Here is an 18537-nt window from a genome sequence, read left to right as displayed (position 1 = left end):
TGTGCGTCTCGGAAATGTTAACATAAGTCTGTACACAGCCCCTGGCTCAGAGCTCTGGGCCTGCTCCATCTCATGGTCCCCTCTACCCTAACCCCTTGTTCTCACCAGCCAATATACCTGAGCCGATTCCATCTATGTACACCAGGCACGCGGCATGGACAAAAGACATCACTGTGGAGATGGTCTCCTGTCTTTTCAAAGCAGCTTCCTCCCCCATCGTGTTCATGAAGTTGACCCAGGACAGGATATCTCTGATACTGACCACACATCTTCGACCAAACTCCTGGTGGGTCAGCCAGTCAATGAAATCCAGCATCACCTCAGCTATGTCAGCCCCTAAGACACAAGGAAGCATAGAGGTTTGCTATTTAGGAAGACTCCAGAACGGGGATTTGCAACCTGGGGCCCACAGACAGTCTTTTTCTAAGAAAACGAGGTCCACAGCTTTAATCACATTTCCATAGGGTTCAATGAACAGCATTCTCCCCTTACCCCCAAACAAACAAAACCAGAAAGAAAACTTGAGAATTAAAGTCTTTAAGAAGGTGCCCTGAAAACTGCTCCAAGAAATAAAGTACTCATAAACCACAGTCTCAAAGAAGCAGATATCCTTTCACATTCTTTAAAAAAGAGAAAAATGTGATCCAGACACTACTTGGATTAGTTAGGGCTTGTATTAAGGCTCAGACCAGATCTAGGTCCTAAATTTAGTCTGTTTGATGCCAAGAATATGGATATATCAAGGCAATCAAGGCTCAATTAAGAGAGAGAGAGAGGAAAAAAAGATGTTTTGGTACTCACTGAATATTCTAAGAATCATTAAACCTAGATTATAAGTATATGCTAGCTTTTAAAATACTACTCTATTCTCCTTATGTTTCAGAATTTTCATAATAAAAAGAAATTTTAAAGTAAAATAACAAGTTAGTTGACAACTACTGAAGAAACACAACTGAAAATTCTATAAACATTTTCTAAAGGTGGTAATCACTAACATTTAAACCACATTTTCCTGGGAATGACATGGTGGTTCAGCAATTGATCCCTGGTTGGGGAACTACGATGCCACAAGCCACACGGCACAGCCAAGTAAAAAAAACCTGTATTTCCCTTATCTTTAGCCAGCGAATACTATATATTTTATAATAACAAATCTCATTATAAAGATGGCCAAAAGGTAAAACCATCAGAAAGCTAAACTTCAGGAACCCTGGTGAAGGAGCGACACTTTAGTGGGAGGTACCAGGCTAGTATTTTCCTTAGATCTATTCGTTCCCAATTCTCCTTAGAACATACCATATACACATACCACTGACGTCCTACTCCCCTGGTTCCAACACAACTTCTCTGCCCACTACCACCCCCCACATCCGAACACTCTCACCTTTATGATCTGTTCTACCCAGAGATAATCCTGGACGAAGATTATGGCTGATGATCTGAATTAAATCTTCACGCCTTGTGCTTTGAGGGCACCATATTTCTGTAAAGCGGTTTCTTAAGGCAGGAGACAGCTACAAAGAACACAAATTCTAATGTGAATATCTGTGAGGAAAACAAATCTTTTGAATATTGGCCGCAAATCTGTCAAGTACCTGGAGCTTCTTTTCTTACCTCTTCTACTATCTATAATTTATTGGACAGCTATTTGTCCTGGCTCCTAACACATGTCATCTCATTAATCTCCACCACACTTCCCAAACTCATATTCCCATCACCTTCTTTAAAACCATGGTAGAGAAAGAACTTCAAGGTCTCATGGAGTCCGTGCTCCAGGGAAGATTCCAGTAGATGACTCCCAAATCCTAACCCCTGTCCCAAAGCAGAGGCCCTTCCCTTTATTTTCCCTTCAGCTACCTTAACCGGAGGCTTAGAAAAAGTAAATGCTATCTTCCCATGGGGGAGAGTTGCTGAAGTAGAGGGAGAAAACCTGGATATGGCTCAAAGGGAGTGAAAAGGTAAAGAGGCGAATCTTTACTGCCTATATGACAAGGAACAGTTTAGTCCTCCAGTCTCAAGAGCCTTTGCCTCAGTCTGGATTCTCTTACCCTTCCCCTAGGTCAGGTAACCCCGTTCGCAACAGTGCACCAATGATTTCCTTTTACTGGACAACTGGATCAACACCATACTTCTGTCTACCCAGCCAGGCAGAGCAGGAACACGTGCCGCTCAGCACCAGCCTGGCTCAGCCGGGCCCCAGTTTCCGGATCCCAACTCTGTCTGACGCAAGGCATGCAAACCAAAAGACAGCTTTCCCTTCGGGCTCTGTGTGTGAGTTGCTCAGCCGTGTCCGACTCTGCAACCCCACAGACTGTAGCCCACCAGGCCCCTCCATCCCTGGGATTCTCCAGGCAAGAACACTGGAGTAGGTTGCCATTTCCTTCTCCAAAAAGAACTACAGGAAGAAAGAAAGTGAGGTTGCTCAGCTGTGTCCGACTCTTTGCGACCCCATGGACTGTAGCCTACCAGGCTCCTCCATCCACGGAATTTTCCAGGCAAGAGTTCTGGAGTGGGTTGCCATTTCCTTCTCCAATGGTAAAAGTTGGCAATCTCTGTCCAAAAAACCTCAAGCAAACCTGCCAGGCAAGTTAACACAACACAACCTGGAAATCAGATCTTTCTGTGTTATTTCCACTTGCCAAGAAGCCTATTTTCATACTTTGTTTGAAACTGTGATGTATTTTATTTCTTCTCCTCAGTGTATTTCTTGAAGCACAGCAATCATCTCTTTTCTCATACTACTGAGGAAAAATAGTAGTCCTCCCTCCCTAACCTGAACAGACCAGGGTCCCAAACACAGTGCAGACTTCTCACAGAAAGGCTTCACGCGCCTGAGGACCGTGGGGTCTGGGGTGCTCCACGCTAACTGGACCCTCACAGCACTTTCTTAACAGAAGACATTGCCCTCACTCTCTCCCTTTCCAAGTTTGAGGGCGACCCACACAACCCCACACAACCTGCAAAGCCAGGACGGGATCCCGGCTGCCACTGCTTCCACGTCACTTTAATCACTCATATCACCACCTCCCAGGTTTAGCAGAGTAGACTCGAGAAGCAGAACATGAGAATAAAATTCAGTTCCAACTCTTCTCATCCATAAAACTAGCATAATAACTTCCCCACACAGCTCCCATGAGAATCTGTTACCAATAACACACGTAGAAAGCCAGGCAAAGTGATTGAAACAATGAAATTTCACACACATACAAAAAGGGAAACCTCAAGTAAGGAAATGTTTTATCTGTTAGAGTTACTTTTGAACCTAATAATGACTCAAATATCTTTCTAGATTTTTGGTTTTTATTCAGTTTCTAAGCAGATGAATTTTTACATACTATATTTAGGATGCCAGTGAGCTGAGGTCAAAAGACAGAAAAAAATGATGCTTTAACAACAGTTTTACCTCTTTTTTTCCGAAGTCGCCCCCAGGGTTCATGGTTGCCAAGATACGGAATTTCTTCCCAGCTGTCAACAGCTCTACCTCATTATCCTTGTCCTCAAGGCTGCCTTTTTCAGCTAATAACAGAGTCTTTTCCACTTCAAGGACACTGGAAGAAAAATTGGAGATTGGAAGATTAGAAAACGCTTCCATACTCTCTTTTATGGTGACAGTGTTCTTAAAAAGGAAAATAAAATCACCTTCTCTGTTGAGCTCTCACTTTAGTTAATGGTTTCCTATGACAAACTTCAAATTTTTTTTTACTAGTTATCCTAATTCCTGTGTCATGGAACAATAGTTCTGATCAAAAGAAAAAGAATTCCTTTTTCTATTTTAAGCCTTATTAAGACATTTGCTTTAAAAATGGGTGACTTGTATGCAAATATTCATGGCAGCTTTATTCATAAGTGGAGGAAAACAACCCAAATACCACAAAGCGGTGAGTGAAGAAAAAGATCCAGTATTATCAACAGAGTGAAGAACTATTAGGAGTAAAAAGGGCACACTAATGATGCAGGCTACACCCACGGACGGACCTCCAAACACTGATGCAAAGTGACAAAGAGATGACTTATATGAAAGGTCTTGAAAAGAGAAATCTACACAGACAGGAAGCAGATTAGCAGTTTCCTGGACCACGCTGCTGCTGCCGCTGCTAAGTCGCTTCAGTCGTGTCCGACTCTGTGCGACCCCGTAGACGGCAGCCCACCAAGCTCTCTCGTCCCTGGGATTCTCCAGGCAAGAACGCTGGAGTGGGTTGCCATTTCTTTCTTCCTGGAGCATGAGGGAGCACCAAATATAAACTGTAAATGCAAAGTCGGGGTCCCACTGGGATGATGGAAGTGTAAACTGGATTGTGGTGGTGGCGAAACTCAGTAAATTTACTAAAACTTGTTTAATTATACATTTAAAACATGTACATGTCATGATATGTACATTATATCTCAATCAAGAAAAACAGTTAATCATCAAGAGCCACAATGATCTGAGGTCTTTTTGTCTAGTTATTCTGCTTTGTCCATTTATCTTACTTTTAGTAAAACATTTTTTCTGTCTCATGATTGAACATGTACTTTAAATAAACAATGCTTTATTTTCCTAAACGTGATCAATCTGCTGAGTCTGGAGGCCTCAATGAACGCTGCACCGTGCTATTCTCACTGCACAGCAAGGCCTTCTGCTGTGATGGCTCCTGGTCGGCAGCGGTTCTGTCTCACGGCCGCTTTGTATCTGCCGCAGAGCCACGGCGGACGGCGGGGCCCCACGGTGGTCACTGCTCTCAGGGGATCCGTCAGGTGAGGCAGCCTCACTTCCAGTGCGACCGCGGCTGGTCCTCGGTCACCAGGGGTCCATCCCTCAGGCCTCCACGTGGGGGCCAGGATGTCCTGCCTCGGTTGCCAGGGCTTCTTTCTACCGGCCAGGACGTTCCTGAAACCTCAGGCACATTTTTCTTGCCATTTAAGAACCTTCTGGAGGCCACGCTCCAAACAGGTGGGCTTGCCTCAGCTTTTACTTTTCTTGTCCTGCCTAAAGTCTTTCATGGCCCAAAAAGCAGGTCTCTGCGAGTCTGCTGAAGGCTTTAGGAAAATCCTTAAACTGCTTCATCTGGTCAGATTTTGGTACTCATGCAGCCATATTCTTTGGGAATGTTCATTTGTCACCTTTTCTGATGCATGAGTTTCCCTTCTGTTCTGGAAAATCAGCAGTCCAACCTTTGCTTAAATGTTTCCAGGGAGGCCTGATTTCTTAAAGCACAGGCTCTCACATCCGACGCCACCATGAGGCTGGGGGCTGTGCAGCCAGCCAGGTCTGAGTGGAGGGTAAGGGTCCTGTCCTGGGGTGCTGAGAGGCCTGACAGCAATAACACCTAGGATTTTGATTCTAGTTCTTTGAGGGAAAAATCAAGGGCCATGTAATAATTTGCCTTAAAAAAGGATTCTAACTTGGGCTCGTGTGTTTTAGCCCTAGCACCCCACTGTCCCATCTTTCTGATTATTAACAGCTAAACCGAAGAACCAGGTCTGTTAAAGGAGAAAGTGAGCGCTAAAGCCTAAAGGAGCACTGCTCACCGTCGTTCTCAAACCTTTTCAGCAGACCGATGAAGAGCATCACCGGGCACAGGATCAGCATCTGTAAAACCCAGACCAGCAGCAGCATCGAACACAGGGCAAACCTCTCACACGCGTGTACCTGTTGAGTCTTTCCAGGACAGAGTCATCAGCCAGCGAGATCTCATCTAAGAGGAAAAAGCCGTCCTCCTTCATGGCCAGAACCAAAGGCCCATCATGCCACTCAAAGAGTCTTGATGTGTCAATTTCCTCCTACAATTTGGAAAAGCAGGTTAACTTAAAGAGTAGGTGGCTCCACAAGACAATCCACACGTAGCCAGCACACGTCCACTAGTGAAAGGGTCTTTCTGCAGAAAACGCGGGTCAAGGAACAAAGAACTTCTGTAACAGGGTGCTCATGGAGCCCCCGTGTTGACCAGCGAAAATGTGAAGATAAGATACACATCAAATCTGGACTCAAACACCCCGCCATGAACAGAAGCCCACAGCTGACCCCTGCACAGAGCCAACTTCAGTTCTTCAGATGAACCAAGGCATCTTCACTTGCCCTGGACACACCTTGGCATCTGGCTTCTGCCTGGCCGGCCGCAGACCCCCCAGGAAGTCCGAGGTCTCCATGTGTAGGTGGCAGCTGACCGAGTATAAGCTCTGATCTGCCAAGGCTGCGAACACCTGGCAGACAGTCGTTTTCCCACACCTGTGGGACACACACACCAGATTAGCAAGGAGCGTGAATTTCAAACATGCCTCCACAAACACCCCAAGCAGCAAGAAGAGAAGCCCTGGGGAGAGCCTGACCAAAGCCACAGAGACTGCTGGTCCACACGGGGCCTCTGCCCTTGCCTCAGAGGGCCTTCCCCCAAACACCAGCACCCCACCGCCTCTCATCCAGAAGGGCAAGTGCTGCATGAACTATGGGATGGAACCCTTTCTCCCGACCTCACCCCGTGTCTCCAACCAGCAGCACCGGTTCACCGAATTCCAATGCCCTTCCCACCAGCATCGCCAGTCGCCGCATGCCCTCAGTCCACACGATGTGGCTGAACTTAGATTCCCAGGTGGATGTCGGAGTAGACAATTTACCTATCAGAGGCAGAGTACACATGTAGGTTCTAATACGAGTTCAACTCAAATTCATTTTCCCTGGGACATGATGGCCTACTCACTCAGCAATTTGAGGACATTTTCTTTGGAGAAGAGCGATTGAGGACATAATTTTTTCTTGAAATGTTTCTCAAGGACTTCTTGAATCACAACCACCTCCTCCTGCTTCCTGACTCGGCCTGCCAGAAGCATAAAACCTTGGAGAAAAAAAACGAACCGTCAAGTGTTAATACCAAGGAGCACTGGGACTGTGGAGCATTAGCTGCTGTGAAGAGGAAACCTGAAGACCTACTCTGAAAACAGAGAGACCCTACGGCAAGGAACTGTTCACTCCGTCAAATGACCCCTAGGTGAGCCTGACACGGGAACGCGCGGCTCTGACAGACAGTGGGGAATGCTGAGAGCAGCTTTGTCTCCAGCAGCTAGAAAGTGGAAATGATCCCTGCGGCCCTCAGCAAGAGAATGGATAAACACATGATATCTCCACACAGTGGGTCACAACACAGTCATACTTTAAAAGGAAGGAAGTCCGGATACACAAAACAGCCTGGCTGAATCTCACGTTAGTCTGAGTGAAAATCCGCCAGACACAAGAGCACACACTGCATGATCCTGTTTAGACGAAGCGGAAGCTCGGGCAGAATCCATCACTGGTGACAGATGTCAGAGGAGAGCTTACCTCCAGGAGTTAAGACTCGCAAGAGCCACGAAGGAATCTTCCAAGGAAATATTAATCGAAATATCCTAAATCTTAGCCGAGGTGGTGATTTACATATGGGTATTCACATATGTAAAATTATACTGAGCTTTACATGAAATAATATATCACCTCCCCCATTTTACTGTTACGTTTTGTTATACCTCGATGGGGGAAAAAAAAGTGTTCCTCCCTCTCTTCTTTACCAGTTAAGAAGAGCAAATGCAACTCTCATGGGTTAGTTTCATTTCTTCCCCATGCTTATTAGTCACCCTATTAATGACTCACCAAGACCTCTCAAAACAGAAGATTCTGAAAGGCTTTCATGGAGAGAAGCATACAAATTCTTCCAACTGATTATACCAAAATGACCAAATCTGAGTCTCAGATGACATGACTGCCTTCTCTTAGAACTCTGGTATCATCTAATCATTCAGTTTTCTGCAAGTTTCTAAGGCGGAAGCAGGATTCTCCATGGTCATCACACTGCAGGTAAACAGTGCAAAGACCCACCAACCCCCTGCCTAAACTGCTAATGGCATGATGTTCACACCCTGACTCCCACAGGCGGCTACGTGAAGGGACGAAGGGACGAGTGAGCAAACCTTAGCAACCAAAACCTAACGAAACAGAGGCCTTGCAGAAACAGGATGCTAGTAACAGCAGTCTAGACTCGAGGGACAAAGGCTCTGTTCCTGCAATGCTCAGTACAATGTGTATATACCACAATCTGAGCAAGATTTAACAACATAGCTTGTGATCTACCCTAAGCTCACGGTCGGAGAGCACGTGCTGAGAGCGTACCATCGTTGGCTAAGTGCTGTAGCCAGTCATACTCCTCCTGCGTCTGCTCGGCCAGTCTATATCGCTCAGCCCATCGAAACAGATCACGGAGGGTGATGAAGCCTTGCTTTCCGGCAAACACTGAAGAACCTCTGCGATAGGACTGTGAAAGCAGCAAAACAAATGAAAAGGGTGATGGCGAGCACAAAGTACAGAAGCCCTAACAAATTCAGGCTCCCACAGGAAGGTGGGACATAGGGAAAGACTACAGAGGAGAATGCAAACAGCGCAAACGTGCAGGAGCAACCCCACAGTGCAGGACACAGCAGTGAGAGTGGCAACTACTGACCTTTTAGGGAGTGATTCAAAAATGGGTAATCCTGACAAAAACCACTTTTAACCCCATAAAATAAATGGGATATTCTTTAAAAAAAAAAAAAAAAAAGAAAAAAAAGGAAGAAAGAAAGCCTGTAGCTTTGTAGAGTTCACAAGAGAAGTAACACGACAAGGATGGATCTCTTTAGTTAGGACCATACAAGGATTACTGTATCCATTTAAAAAACAAAAACTGCACTTTGTCAATGCCAAACTCCAACCTTAGTAAATGCTTCAAAATTATCCACAAGTAGGGAATGTAATAATTATCAGAAAAATTTTAACATGTTATTAAATTGCCTAATTATAAAACAAAACCAAAAAGATGAGTATTAATGGAATGCATGTTAAAGATATGATCCTCACTCCTAGAAAAAATAATAAAAGAATAATAAAAAGTAATAATAAAATGGACTGGGGTTTCTACCCCAGGAGGCCTCAGATTCTGTCACCAAATCTGATCAGCACAGTCCAGCTGTCACTAAGGATGAGGGGAGGAATACCTGCAGGTCCAGCATGACCTTAACCAGCTTGCTGCAGTAGGATGGGGGCAAGCCACACCGCTTGTGCAAGATTGTCTCCAACTCAGAACTAGGCAGCTCATCGAAGTGCAACTCCACAAACCGATTCCTGAAGGCTCTGGAAAGCACCTGGGAAGCACGCAGAGAACAACATGATAAAGAGGGCCTTTGCATCTAATTTACAGAATGGAGGCGCTGTCATTCACCATAAAAAGAAAAGTCCTTCAGCAGAGGTAAAAACACAGCCTCACCAAGGAGACTCATGCCGTGGTGACAAGCAGGAGTGACGCGGGAGGAGCTACTCACCTTCCTGCCCCCGTAGAGCCCCGGGGGGTTCTGGGTGGCAAAGAGCGTGAAGCGAGGGTGTGCTCTCACGACCTCCTGGGTTTCTGTCACGAGCAACTCACGGTTGTCGTCCAGCAGTCTGTTCAGCGCCTCCAACACATCGGTGGGGGCCAAATTTAACTCATCTAAAATAATCCAATAGCCCTTCCTCATAGCATCAATAAGAACACCTTAGGGGAGACAAATTATAAGAATCAGTGCATAAATTGGTCCAAGGTGTTATATACCAATCAACGAATCCTAGATTACTGTTAAATTTCAAAGCAAATTACTCTCTGCAGCTAGTCATGTCTCAAAACAGTTTGTGGTGTTAAATATCAAGGAAACTTACACTCTTCAAAACCAGGCCCTAGTCCTGTCTGCAGCTGACAAGATGAGTGTGGCCCAAAGGAAGCATCAGTCCTAACCATCACCACTTATCTGTCATAGAGCCCAGGCAGGAAGAAAAACCAGCCGTTAGGGCTTCCATGTGCCTCAGCTGAAAAGGCTAACGACTACTCGAGGAAATCCATGGAACAGAATAATCATCCTACCTTCTTTGAACACAAGCTTCCCTGAGGAGTCAGATGTGTAACAGCCGATATACTCCTGAATATCCGTGTGCTCGTGGTTGTTAATACGCACGCAATGGTTACCAGTAGCTGCGGCCAGCCACCGGATCAGGCTTGTTTTACCCACTGATGTCTCTCCCTGAATCAGCACTGGATAGGTTCTTTAAAAAGATCAACCAGTAAAGCAATTTAGAAAAAGACAGAAACCAGAATTAAATCATGTAGCATTAAAAAAAAAAAAAAAGAGCATAACATTTAATATCCTAAGAGAACGTTATTATACACCTATGCACTATGAATGGAATATTTCTTAAGCCCTGAGCAGTTTCTATATAAAAATAGTTACTGAGAAACTACTAAGAAAGTAATTCCAGCCCCTCTTGCACTAGTAAGAAACAGTGAGTGGGACTAGCCACCACTCGCTTAACAGATAATAGGTGATGAATGTCCATCAGCAAAATACTAACAGGCAATCTTAATAATGGCGAAAATTATCACACAGGTACTGCCCCCACCAAATGGTACAACTAGAAATGGTGCTCTCTGCCAGGTGAAAAGCGGCAGGACTGACTGTAGAAGGTACTCACTCACTCAGCGAATGAGTAACAGGAAAGCTCTCTGAAAGCTAAGGAAGCAAGACTAGACCCTGAGCACCGCCTGTCCGGGCAGACCCCAGAGCAGCGAGAGGAAGGCCCACACACCCTGCGGAGACCACGCGGGCTATGTCCCTCAGGTGCCGCTTGACGGAGGGCGTGAGGATGTACGTCTTGTCTATCGCGGGCTCCTTGTCCCCCACCGAAATCCAGTACCCTTCCACCTGGATGAGCCTGCCTCCCGTCGGTTCTGGAATGGGCTGAAAGACACAAGGGTCAGAGGACTAAACCACAGCCCCGCACAGCTACGGCGCTCTCTCGGAGAGGGGTGGCGAAGAGAACTGTCGCCAAGCATGCTGCCTTGTTCTGGTGCCCTCAACACGGAAATCCACAGATGAACACAAAAATAAAATTACTTTGAGGAATGAGAACAAAATGGTGACATATACTGGTCTTAAAACTCACATAGGGGTAGGTAGATTTGGGGGGCACTTAAATCAAAATAATTTCTCAGATAGTTTATGACTCAGTTCTCTTCTCTCATCTATGAAAATTCTCACTCTAATCAAGCATTTTTGTCAAAAATATGTGTTTCATGTAAAGCACATTCCCCAAACAAGGCCAGTGTTGTACTGCAGTGGGGGGGCGGGGATGGGGTTATACCGCTCAATTCTGGGTTCCCTGGAAGACATCAGAAGTAAAAGCAACGACCCAGAGAAACTAACTTGTTAAGAATAATATTGTAGTAAAGGCATAATCTTTTAAAGATGTGGTGCAAGTCAAGCTGATTTATACACAACGACCATTTCTGATCTGTGAGAATGGCAAAGTGGTGCTCACATATACAGCTACAGAAAGTGCTCTTTACGCCTCCTGACCTGAAGTCACAATTGCAGGCACTGCTTTTAAGGACTCCTCAGTTGGGCAGAAGAGCCGCAAGAGAAAAGAACTGTTAAGCCTCCATCATGTGTAACTATGAGGAACACATACAGAAAATAAGTGCAGGGGGATTGTATTGAAATAACCAAAGCAAGCTTGAGTCTTTTCTCAATGTTTTCACAGTTTAACCAAAGTATATATTCATGTGTTACTTGCGTAATTTTTCAAAAGGAAAAAACATTGAATCCAAGTACCCCCAAGTCCCAATGGCTCTTTCTTCCTAAAGACAGCAACTGACATGTGAACAAGACAGTGGTGAGGCAGTTCTATCAGCGTCCTTCAGTCCCAGCATCCTGTGATTCCCCGTCGGGCTGAAGTGGCACTCGTGTGTAACAGAAAAACGAAAAGGAAAGGGGGGAAGCAAGTCCAACCACTGATCAAAGGGGAGGTGTGCCAATAAATTATGGTGTAAGCTTCTGATGCAATGCTAAGTGACCATCAGAAAGCATGACTTACGGTGATTTCTGGTACAAACATTAAAAATACATCTAGGATATAGTGAGACTAAGAAGGACGCTACAGAACATCCTTATGAGATGGTCTCCTTTTATATATCAGACATATACAGGCATACCCTAAAGATTTTCCAGGTTGAATTCCAGACCATGGCAATGAAGTCAATATTGCAATAAAGACAGTCACACAAAATTTTGGTTTCTCAGTGCATATGAAAGTTACGTTTACCCTATACCACAATCTAGTAAGCATGCGATAATGCATCTAAAACATGTAAACACCCAAATTTAAGAATGCTCTACTGCTAAAAAGTGCTCGCCGCCAACTGACAACACAGGGTCCCACAAACCCTCAATCCGTAACACTGCAACATCGGGGAGATACGTCAGAGCAAACGCAATACAGTGGGGCGTGCCGGTGTTAGAACTCACCTTGCTGAAGCTACACACACACACAGGTACCAGAGTTTGATATATAAAAACTATTTAACGAATTATATATACACACATATATATGATTTAGAAGGAAAGGACAATCTGTAGGGCTTAAATCTCCAAAGAGTAAGATTACCATGACTTCTCACCACCTTAGGTACTAGAGTCTAAGATACTATCTAGTGTTTGTGGGATAAACTGCTTTTATAATTACAAACAAGTTTTGTTTAAAAAAAAAACCCAAACAGCTAACAATCTGATATTTCTACCTTTTATTTATGTTACATCAAAAATCAAAAAAGAGGACTTTCCCAGTGGTACAGTGTGTAAGAATCCACCTGCCAATTCAGTAGACACGGGTTCAACCCCCAGTCTTGGAAGATCCCACCTGCTGTGGAGCGACGAAGTCCCCACACCACATCCCCTGGGTCCATGCTCTCGGGCCCACGCGCCTGGAGCCTGTGCTCCGGAACAAGAGGAGCCCCTGCAAGGAGGAGTCTTTGCACTGCAACCAGGAGCAGCCGCTGCCCACCGCGGCGAGAGGAAGCCTGCACGGAGCAACAGAGACACCGCGAAGCCAGACAAATAAAATTTTAGAGAAAGATGAAACAAGAACCCACCTGCTTCAGCAGACTTTTTACGTTGCCAGAGACAATGTGTTGACAAATGAGCTTCTGAACGACTGGGTGCGATGCCCTGTCAAGCTGTGTTAAGAAACCCAGACAAAAGCCCTAGAAAAACACACAAATACACACAACAGTAGTTACCCTTCTGTAATAAGAGGCCAACTTACTCCAAGAACACAATTCAACCTCTCGGGTGGTGGCGGTGCGCAGAACAACTTCTAAACGAGTTACAACGGTAGAAAAAGGCGAACGGTAGGTAAAGATTCCAGGATGAAACCTTCTGGGCTCGTCTGACGGAAGCACACACAGACTGGGCCCCTGCATCCGCACGCCCCCCTTCCCGGGGCATGCCCACCCCCCGCTCCCCCCACACAGACCGCGCACAGACCTCATAGAGCGAGCGCTGGATGCTGCCACACGGATTGGCAGCTGCAAACCGCAGGGCCCTACACAGAGTCCGAAGGCTGTAGTGAGGTCTGTGGCCGGTCCCGTCCACCAGTTTTGTTCCAGACTCTTTCCTCACAGCTGTGTAGAAGCTACAAGGAGGATGCAGTTCAGATTATTTCAGTAACCAATAAGTGTTATTATTTTGCTCTTGTTCCTGTTTCTTCTACAGAAGGGCCAAGAGTCATTTTTATAGATTAGGTGGCCAAGCTTACATAAAACTTGCCATCAAAAATAGTAAAATGAAGATGGATCAATTTCCTTCAGGATGGAATGAGGAGAGAGGTGAGAAATCTCTGACTCTTAAGGAAAAGACAGGGAGATTTCAGAGGTACTTAGCAAGAATCTCTTGAATCCTAACACAGGGTTCCAGAGTTGACATTAATATGAGAGTCAAGTGAAATCCCTGTATAAACTCCAGTGATGATGGCCAAGCACACAGAAAAAAAAGTCATGGTGTTTTTTAAAGTCTACAGATACGGCTATAACCAATAGTGACAAAGTCATAAAATGCCTGATGATTGGGGACCATTTCTATTTTCATTACCACATACTTCAGAAGTTCAGAAGATGGCAAAATGGAAGAAATTTCAGATGGAAACATCAAATGCAAAACTCAAAAATTCATGAAAATTCATAAGCAGATACCACAAAATCAATTCTAACCAAGTGTATGCCAGAGATAAAACTCAGGTTCTTGCCCAAATAGGATCTGACTTGCCTCTTACCAATCTAGCTAGATATCCTTTCTATTGTAGGAAGAATCTGCGTTCCAGAGTGAGTTTCTATATAAGGAACATGCACCTCTTGTACCACCAGCACTTCTAAGAGCCACTGCTTTATCCCCAGCTTTCTGAATATTTGTACTATTCTTGGCTAACAAAAAGTGCTCAGATTTTAAATGTGGTGTGACAAACCATTCCAAAGCCCTTTGACAAATGTCTCCTTGACTAACCTATTTAAAACAGGGCTCCACGTCTTATTTTCTAACTGACATTTTATGTGTTATTTTTCTTCACTTATCACAACCAAAAATAACAATACATCTCTATTTGTTATCTTCACCTGCAGTATCAAAGCTCCATGAAAAGAACAAAGATTCTGTTTTATTTATAGCTGTACTCCTAGCACCTAAGTGACACAATAACTATTTATATTTAAAAAAAAAAAAAAGGAGCAAAGCATGAAAAGCAAAGTAAAACACTAACATGATCTGACTTCAAAACCTTTATGTATATTTCACTTTAGGGACACAGGGAAAATTAAGTGACATGCCCCAGATGACAGAATTAGACAGAGCCAGCACTAGAATCCAGGGTGTCTGATACACAGACTGTACCCTTTCCAAATGGCATACGAAAAAGAGGAAAGAGACTCAAATTAAAAGCACCAAGCCATATCACTACGCTATAGATCATTCAGCTAAGCCCTACTAATTCCAAACCAGACCCAATCAATTATATCAAGCTTTCTCCCCTTCTATGGTTAACATGCAAACTGCACAAAGGATTTCAACAAGACAGATCAAAATACTGTTTATATCTCCTCGAAGAATTTGAATCCTCCAAGGACTCAAACTCTCAGCTATGAATACAGAAGTAACTGGGAGAGTATTATTGGTTACATATTTTCATAGGCAGTGATTTATAAGCTCTGTATGTACTACATTGGCCAAAAAGTTTGTTTCAGTTTTTCTCTACCATCTTACAGAAAAAAAACCCAAATGAAGTTTTTGGCCAACTCAATAGCTTCCTTAGGAAAATCCAAGGGAGTCCATTGTGTCCAACTTTAAAAATAAAGTCTAAATAATCCTTCCATCAGTCTTCTCTTGTTAGAAGCAAAAGAAGAAAATTTATATGCATGAGGCACATATTTTTCTGTTCAGAGGAAAAGTTTATAAAAAGAAACCAGAGAGAACTCACGTTATGATTCCTTGCACTGTGTTCTTATTCACACTCAAGCCTTTCAGATAATCCACAATAAGAATCTGTAAGTCTTCTTTACTTTCTAATTCTTCTACATAAAGTTCTGTGAACCTGTAAGACAATTAATCCATTATTGCCACATTGAGGAAGTTAATACATCTATCTTAACAAAACAAAAACACAAGACAATAGTTATGTCAACTCATTTTACCCACTTGTAATATGAATTATGAAAGCCTTTCAACTTGAGATACAGACTGATCATATCAAAATAGAAAATAACATAACTGTGACCAAAAACCCACACTACATCTACTACTACTGTGAGACGAAAATCACACGGCCCTTGCAAAAACAGCTACAAAAATAAGGCTTATTCTTCCTCATTCTCGGGCTTCCCAGGTGGCACAGACATAAAGAACCCGCCTGCCAAGGCAGGAGACACAGAGGCGCGGGTTTGACCCCTGTGTTGGGGCGGTCCCTGGGTAGGCAATGGCAGCCGCACGCTGGTATCCTTGCCTGGGAGACTCCATGGGCAGAGGAACCTGGTGGGCCGCAGTCCCTGGGGCTGCAAAGGAGCTGGGCACGGCTGAGTGACTGAACACACGTCCTTGTTCCTAATCTCAGCACGCGTTCTTGGTCACAACTACATGTAACAAAGCTACAAAGTCCCCTCAACATCAGAAATTAACAGTTGTAGCAAAGCAAAATACAACTCATGGTTGATAAAATTTGCCCCAGCTTTTATTATATTATTACTATTTTATTATTTTATAATGTGGGAAAAGATTTAATAAAGTTTTAACACTATTTTAAAACTCAGATTCAACAGGTTACCAACAACAAACAAGCTCATTTATCTTTTCCCAACGCTATATACATCAAAATCTTGTCCCTGTTACTCAGTGTTTAATGATGAAAACTGAAATTTAATGTCGTTTTACAAATCCTTAGCCTCATCCAAAAGGACTCATCCTAAGATGCACTTATGCTGTTACATGAGATACTGTTATTTCCTTATAGGAAGGTTTTCTAATAGCCAAAGGGCTATTTGAAGAAGGAAAGATTTTTGTTTTCAGCAATATCCATGAGTCATCAAATGGATTAACTAACATTAAATGTCAAATTAACAACCCAAAGGAAAAAAATCCCTATTGTTCTGGAGTTTTCTGTATTCCTACCACCTATAGAAAGAAAAATATGACAAGTAAGAAGATTCCTCTATCAGCAGTGAAGAAATTTCCAGCATTGTTATGAGGGTTGATTATGTTACCACTACCAGTCAATCAATCAAGAGAACTTAACTTTAAAACTGTCTACAGGTACCAGGCCATGTCCCCTTACCTGTTTCTTATTCCTGGTGGGAGATTTCTTTTGCCTACATCAGTTGCTGGATTCATACAAGCAAATAAACGGAAGTCGGGGTGACGAACCAGTGGTTCTGTTAAAAGACAACTAGAACTTCTCAACAACTTGCAAGTGATGGGGTAAGACTAACTCCACCGAGCCCCCAGGTGAATCACTCTGCCTCAAGGCTCAGCAAGGGTGGTACTGGCTGCTCAGCCATCTCTGCCTTTGGTGAAACCCCAGTGAAATCAGTTTCCAGGTCTATGTATACAACCTAATTTTAAGCTGCCATTCCACCATCTCTTACGGTGTGGTTATCCAGGCCATTTACGTTTCATCACCTATTCACCAGTGTGTATTTTGTCACTGAGTGAACATGCTTTATTACCCACTATCCAAATGCTTTGACAAATTATTTTATTTTTTACATTCCCTTTAACACCTAACAGTAAGACCCTGCATAAAATTACTATCTACAGAATAAACAAATCACACTGAGAAGCCCTTGCAATCTGCCCAACTGAAAGAATACTACTTTAAAGAGGCCAAAAGGCCTGGCGGCAAGTCCAGTCCCAGGAGGACGAAGACCTACCTGTGTCTCCTCGATCCAGTAGCACCAGGGAGCCAGAGGAGCCTTCCAGTAAACCACTCAGACATTCTAAAGTTTCTGGAGCAGCCAGGTTAATCTCATCCAACAAAATCCACTCTCCTCTCTTCACAGCCTGAGCTAAAGCACCCTAGAAGATGAAATCAAGTGTCAAGGATCCCTTTCGGATACAGACACACTCAGGACAGCAGTTCTGAGAGCAGGGTTAGAGCGGAGGCAGGGCGAACTGCTCCTGCCTGACGAGCTTATGCCTTGATGCCGAAGGCGCCAACTGACTGCCGAGCCAAGGTCAAGTTAACTCTCTTCAAATGTCCAAAAGGTCAAGGAAACATCTCTGAGCCTAAGAGTGAGAGCAATAAACTAGACCACTGCATTATATGGGTGGTGAGGTAAATAAAAACTTACAATGTATTCAGATGTTTAAAAGCACCCAAATGCAAACGAATGGATAAGGAAGCTGTGGTACATATACACTATGGAATATTACTCAGCCGTTAAAAAGAATTCATTTGAATCAGCTCTGAGATGGATGAAACTGGAGCCCATTATACAGAGTGAAGTAAGCCAGAAAGATAAAGACCATTACAGCATACTAACACATATATATGGAATTTAGAAAGATGCTAACGATAACCCTATATGCAAAACAGAAAAAGAGACACAGAAGTACAGAACAGACTTTTGAACTCTGTGGGAGAAGGTGAGGGTGGGATGTTTCGAAAGAACAGCATGTATATTATCTATAGTGAAACAGATCACCAGCCCAGGTGGGATGCATGAGTCAAGTGCCCGGGGCCTGGTGCACTGGGAGGACCCAGAGGAGTCGGGTGGAGAGGGAGGTGGGAGGGGGGATCGGGATGGGGAACACATGTAAATCCATGGCTGATTCATGTCAATGTATGACAAAACCCACTGACATGTTGTGAAGTAATTAGCCTCCAGCTAATAAAAAAAAATAAAAATAAAAAAATAAAATAAAAGCACCCAAATGGCTACTAAAGGCAACCAAAATAAACACAGGGTAAGGTTGTAAGTACCTACACCAAGAAAAGGTAAATGACTGAGTGTGCAGTAGCTGTAATACAGAGCCTTCACCGTTTCTGAAGAATGTCAAAATGAATCTCTCTTCCTGACTTTATCTCTTAAAGTTCTATTTTCAAAAGCACTGAAAATAAACCTTATAACCCATTCAACTGACATATCAGAACCTGAACTGTTTTGGTATTATTTAAATGCTTTATACTTTTGCTTTCATGGTGATCCTAACAGAGAATCTTCTATA

The 18537-nt window shown here is 43.7% G+C and overlaps 1 protein-coding gene across 3 annotated transcripts in view; it reads right to left on the bottom strand.

Moving 5' to 3' along the window:
- MDN1 (midasin AAA ATPase 1) overlaps positions 1-18537 on the bottom strand; it is a 138603-nt gene that overhangs the window by 75995 nt on the left and 44071 nt on the right. For 2 of the 3 annotated variants that reach the window (XM_065911703.1, XM_065911705.1), the window contains 17 exons: positions 17241-17385; positions 16646-16742; positions 15299-15412; positions 13321-13468; positions 12927-13037; positions 10586-10737; positions 9867-10045; positions 9295-9503; positions 8971-9117; positions 8114-8255; positions 6675-6809; positions 6453-6591; positions 6067-6205; positions 5630-5760; positions 3404-3548; positions 1385-1514; positions 106-336 (listed from right to left, as the gene is read on the bottom strand). In XM_065911703.1, coding sequence (XP_065767775.1) covers positions 106-336; positions 1385-1514; positions 3404-3548; positions 5630-5760; positions 6067-6205; positions 6453-6591; positions 6675-6809; positions 8114-8255; positions 8971-9117; positions 9295-9503; positions 9867-10045; positions 10586-10737; positions 12927-13037; positions 13321-13468; positions 15299-15412; positions 16646-16742; positions 17241-17385 — 2494 coding nt within the window. The remainder of the gene's footprint in view (positions 1-105; positions 337-1384; positions 1515-3403; positions 3549-5629; positions 5761-6066; positions 6206-6452; positions 6592-6674; positions 6810-8113; positions 8256-8970; positions 9118-9294; positions 9504-9866; positions 10046-10585; positions 10738-12926; positions 13038-13320; positions 13469-15298; positions 15413-16645; positions 16743-17240; positions 17386-18537) is intronic. The other variant, XM_065911704.1, reaches the window with a different exon arrangement.

The sequence above is a fragment of the Muntiacus reevesi genome, chromosome 19, assembly GCF_963930625.1.
Source record: "Muntiacus reevesi chromosome 19, mMunRee1.1, whole genome shotgun sequence".
NCBI classification, from domain to species: domain Eukaryota; kingdom Metazoa; phylum Chordata; class Mammalia; order Artiodactyla; family Cervidae; genus Muntiacus; species Muntiacus reevesi.
The sequence above is the reverse complement of the archived record's forward strand: the minus strand, read 5'-3'. Positions and strand labels throughout refer to the sequence as shown.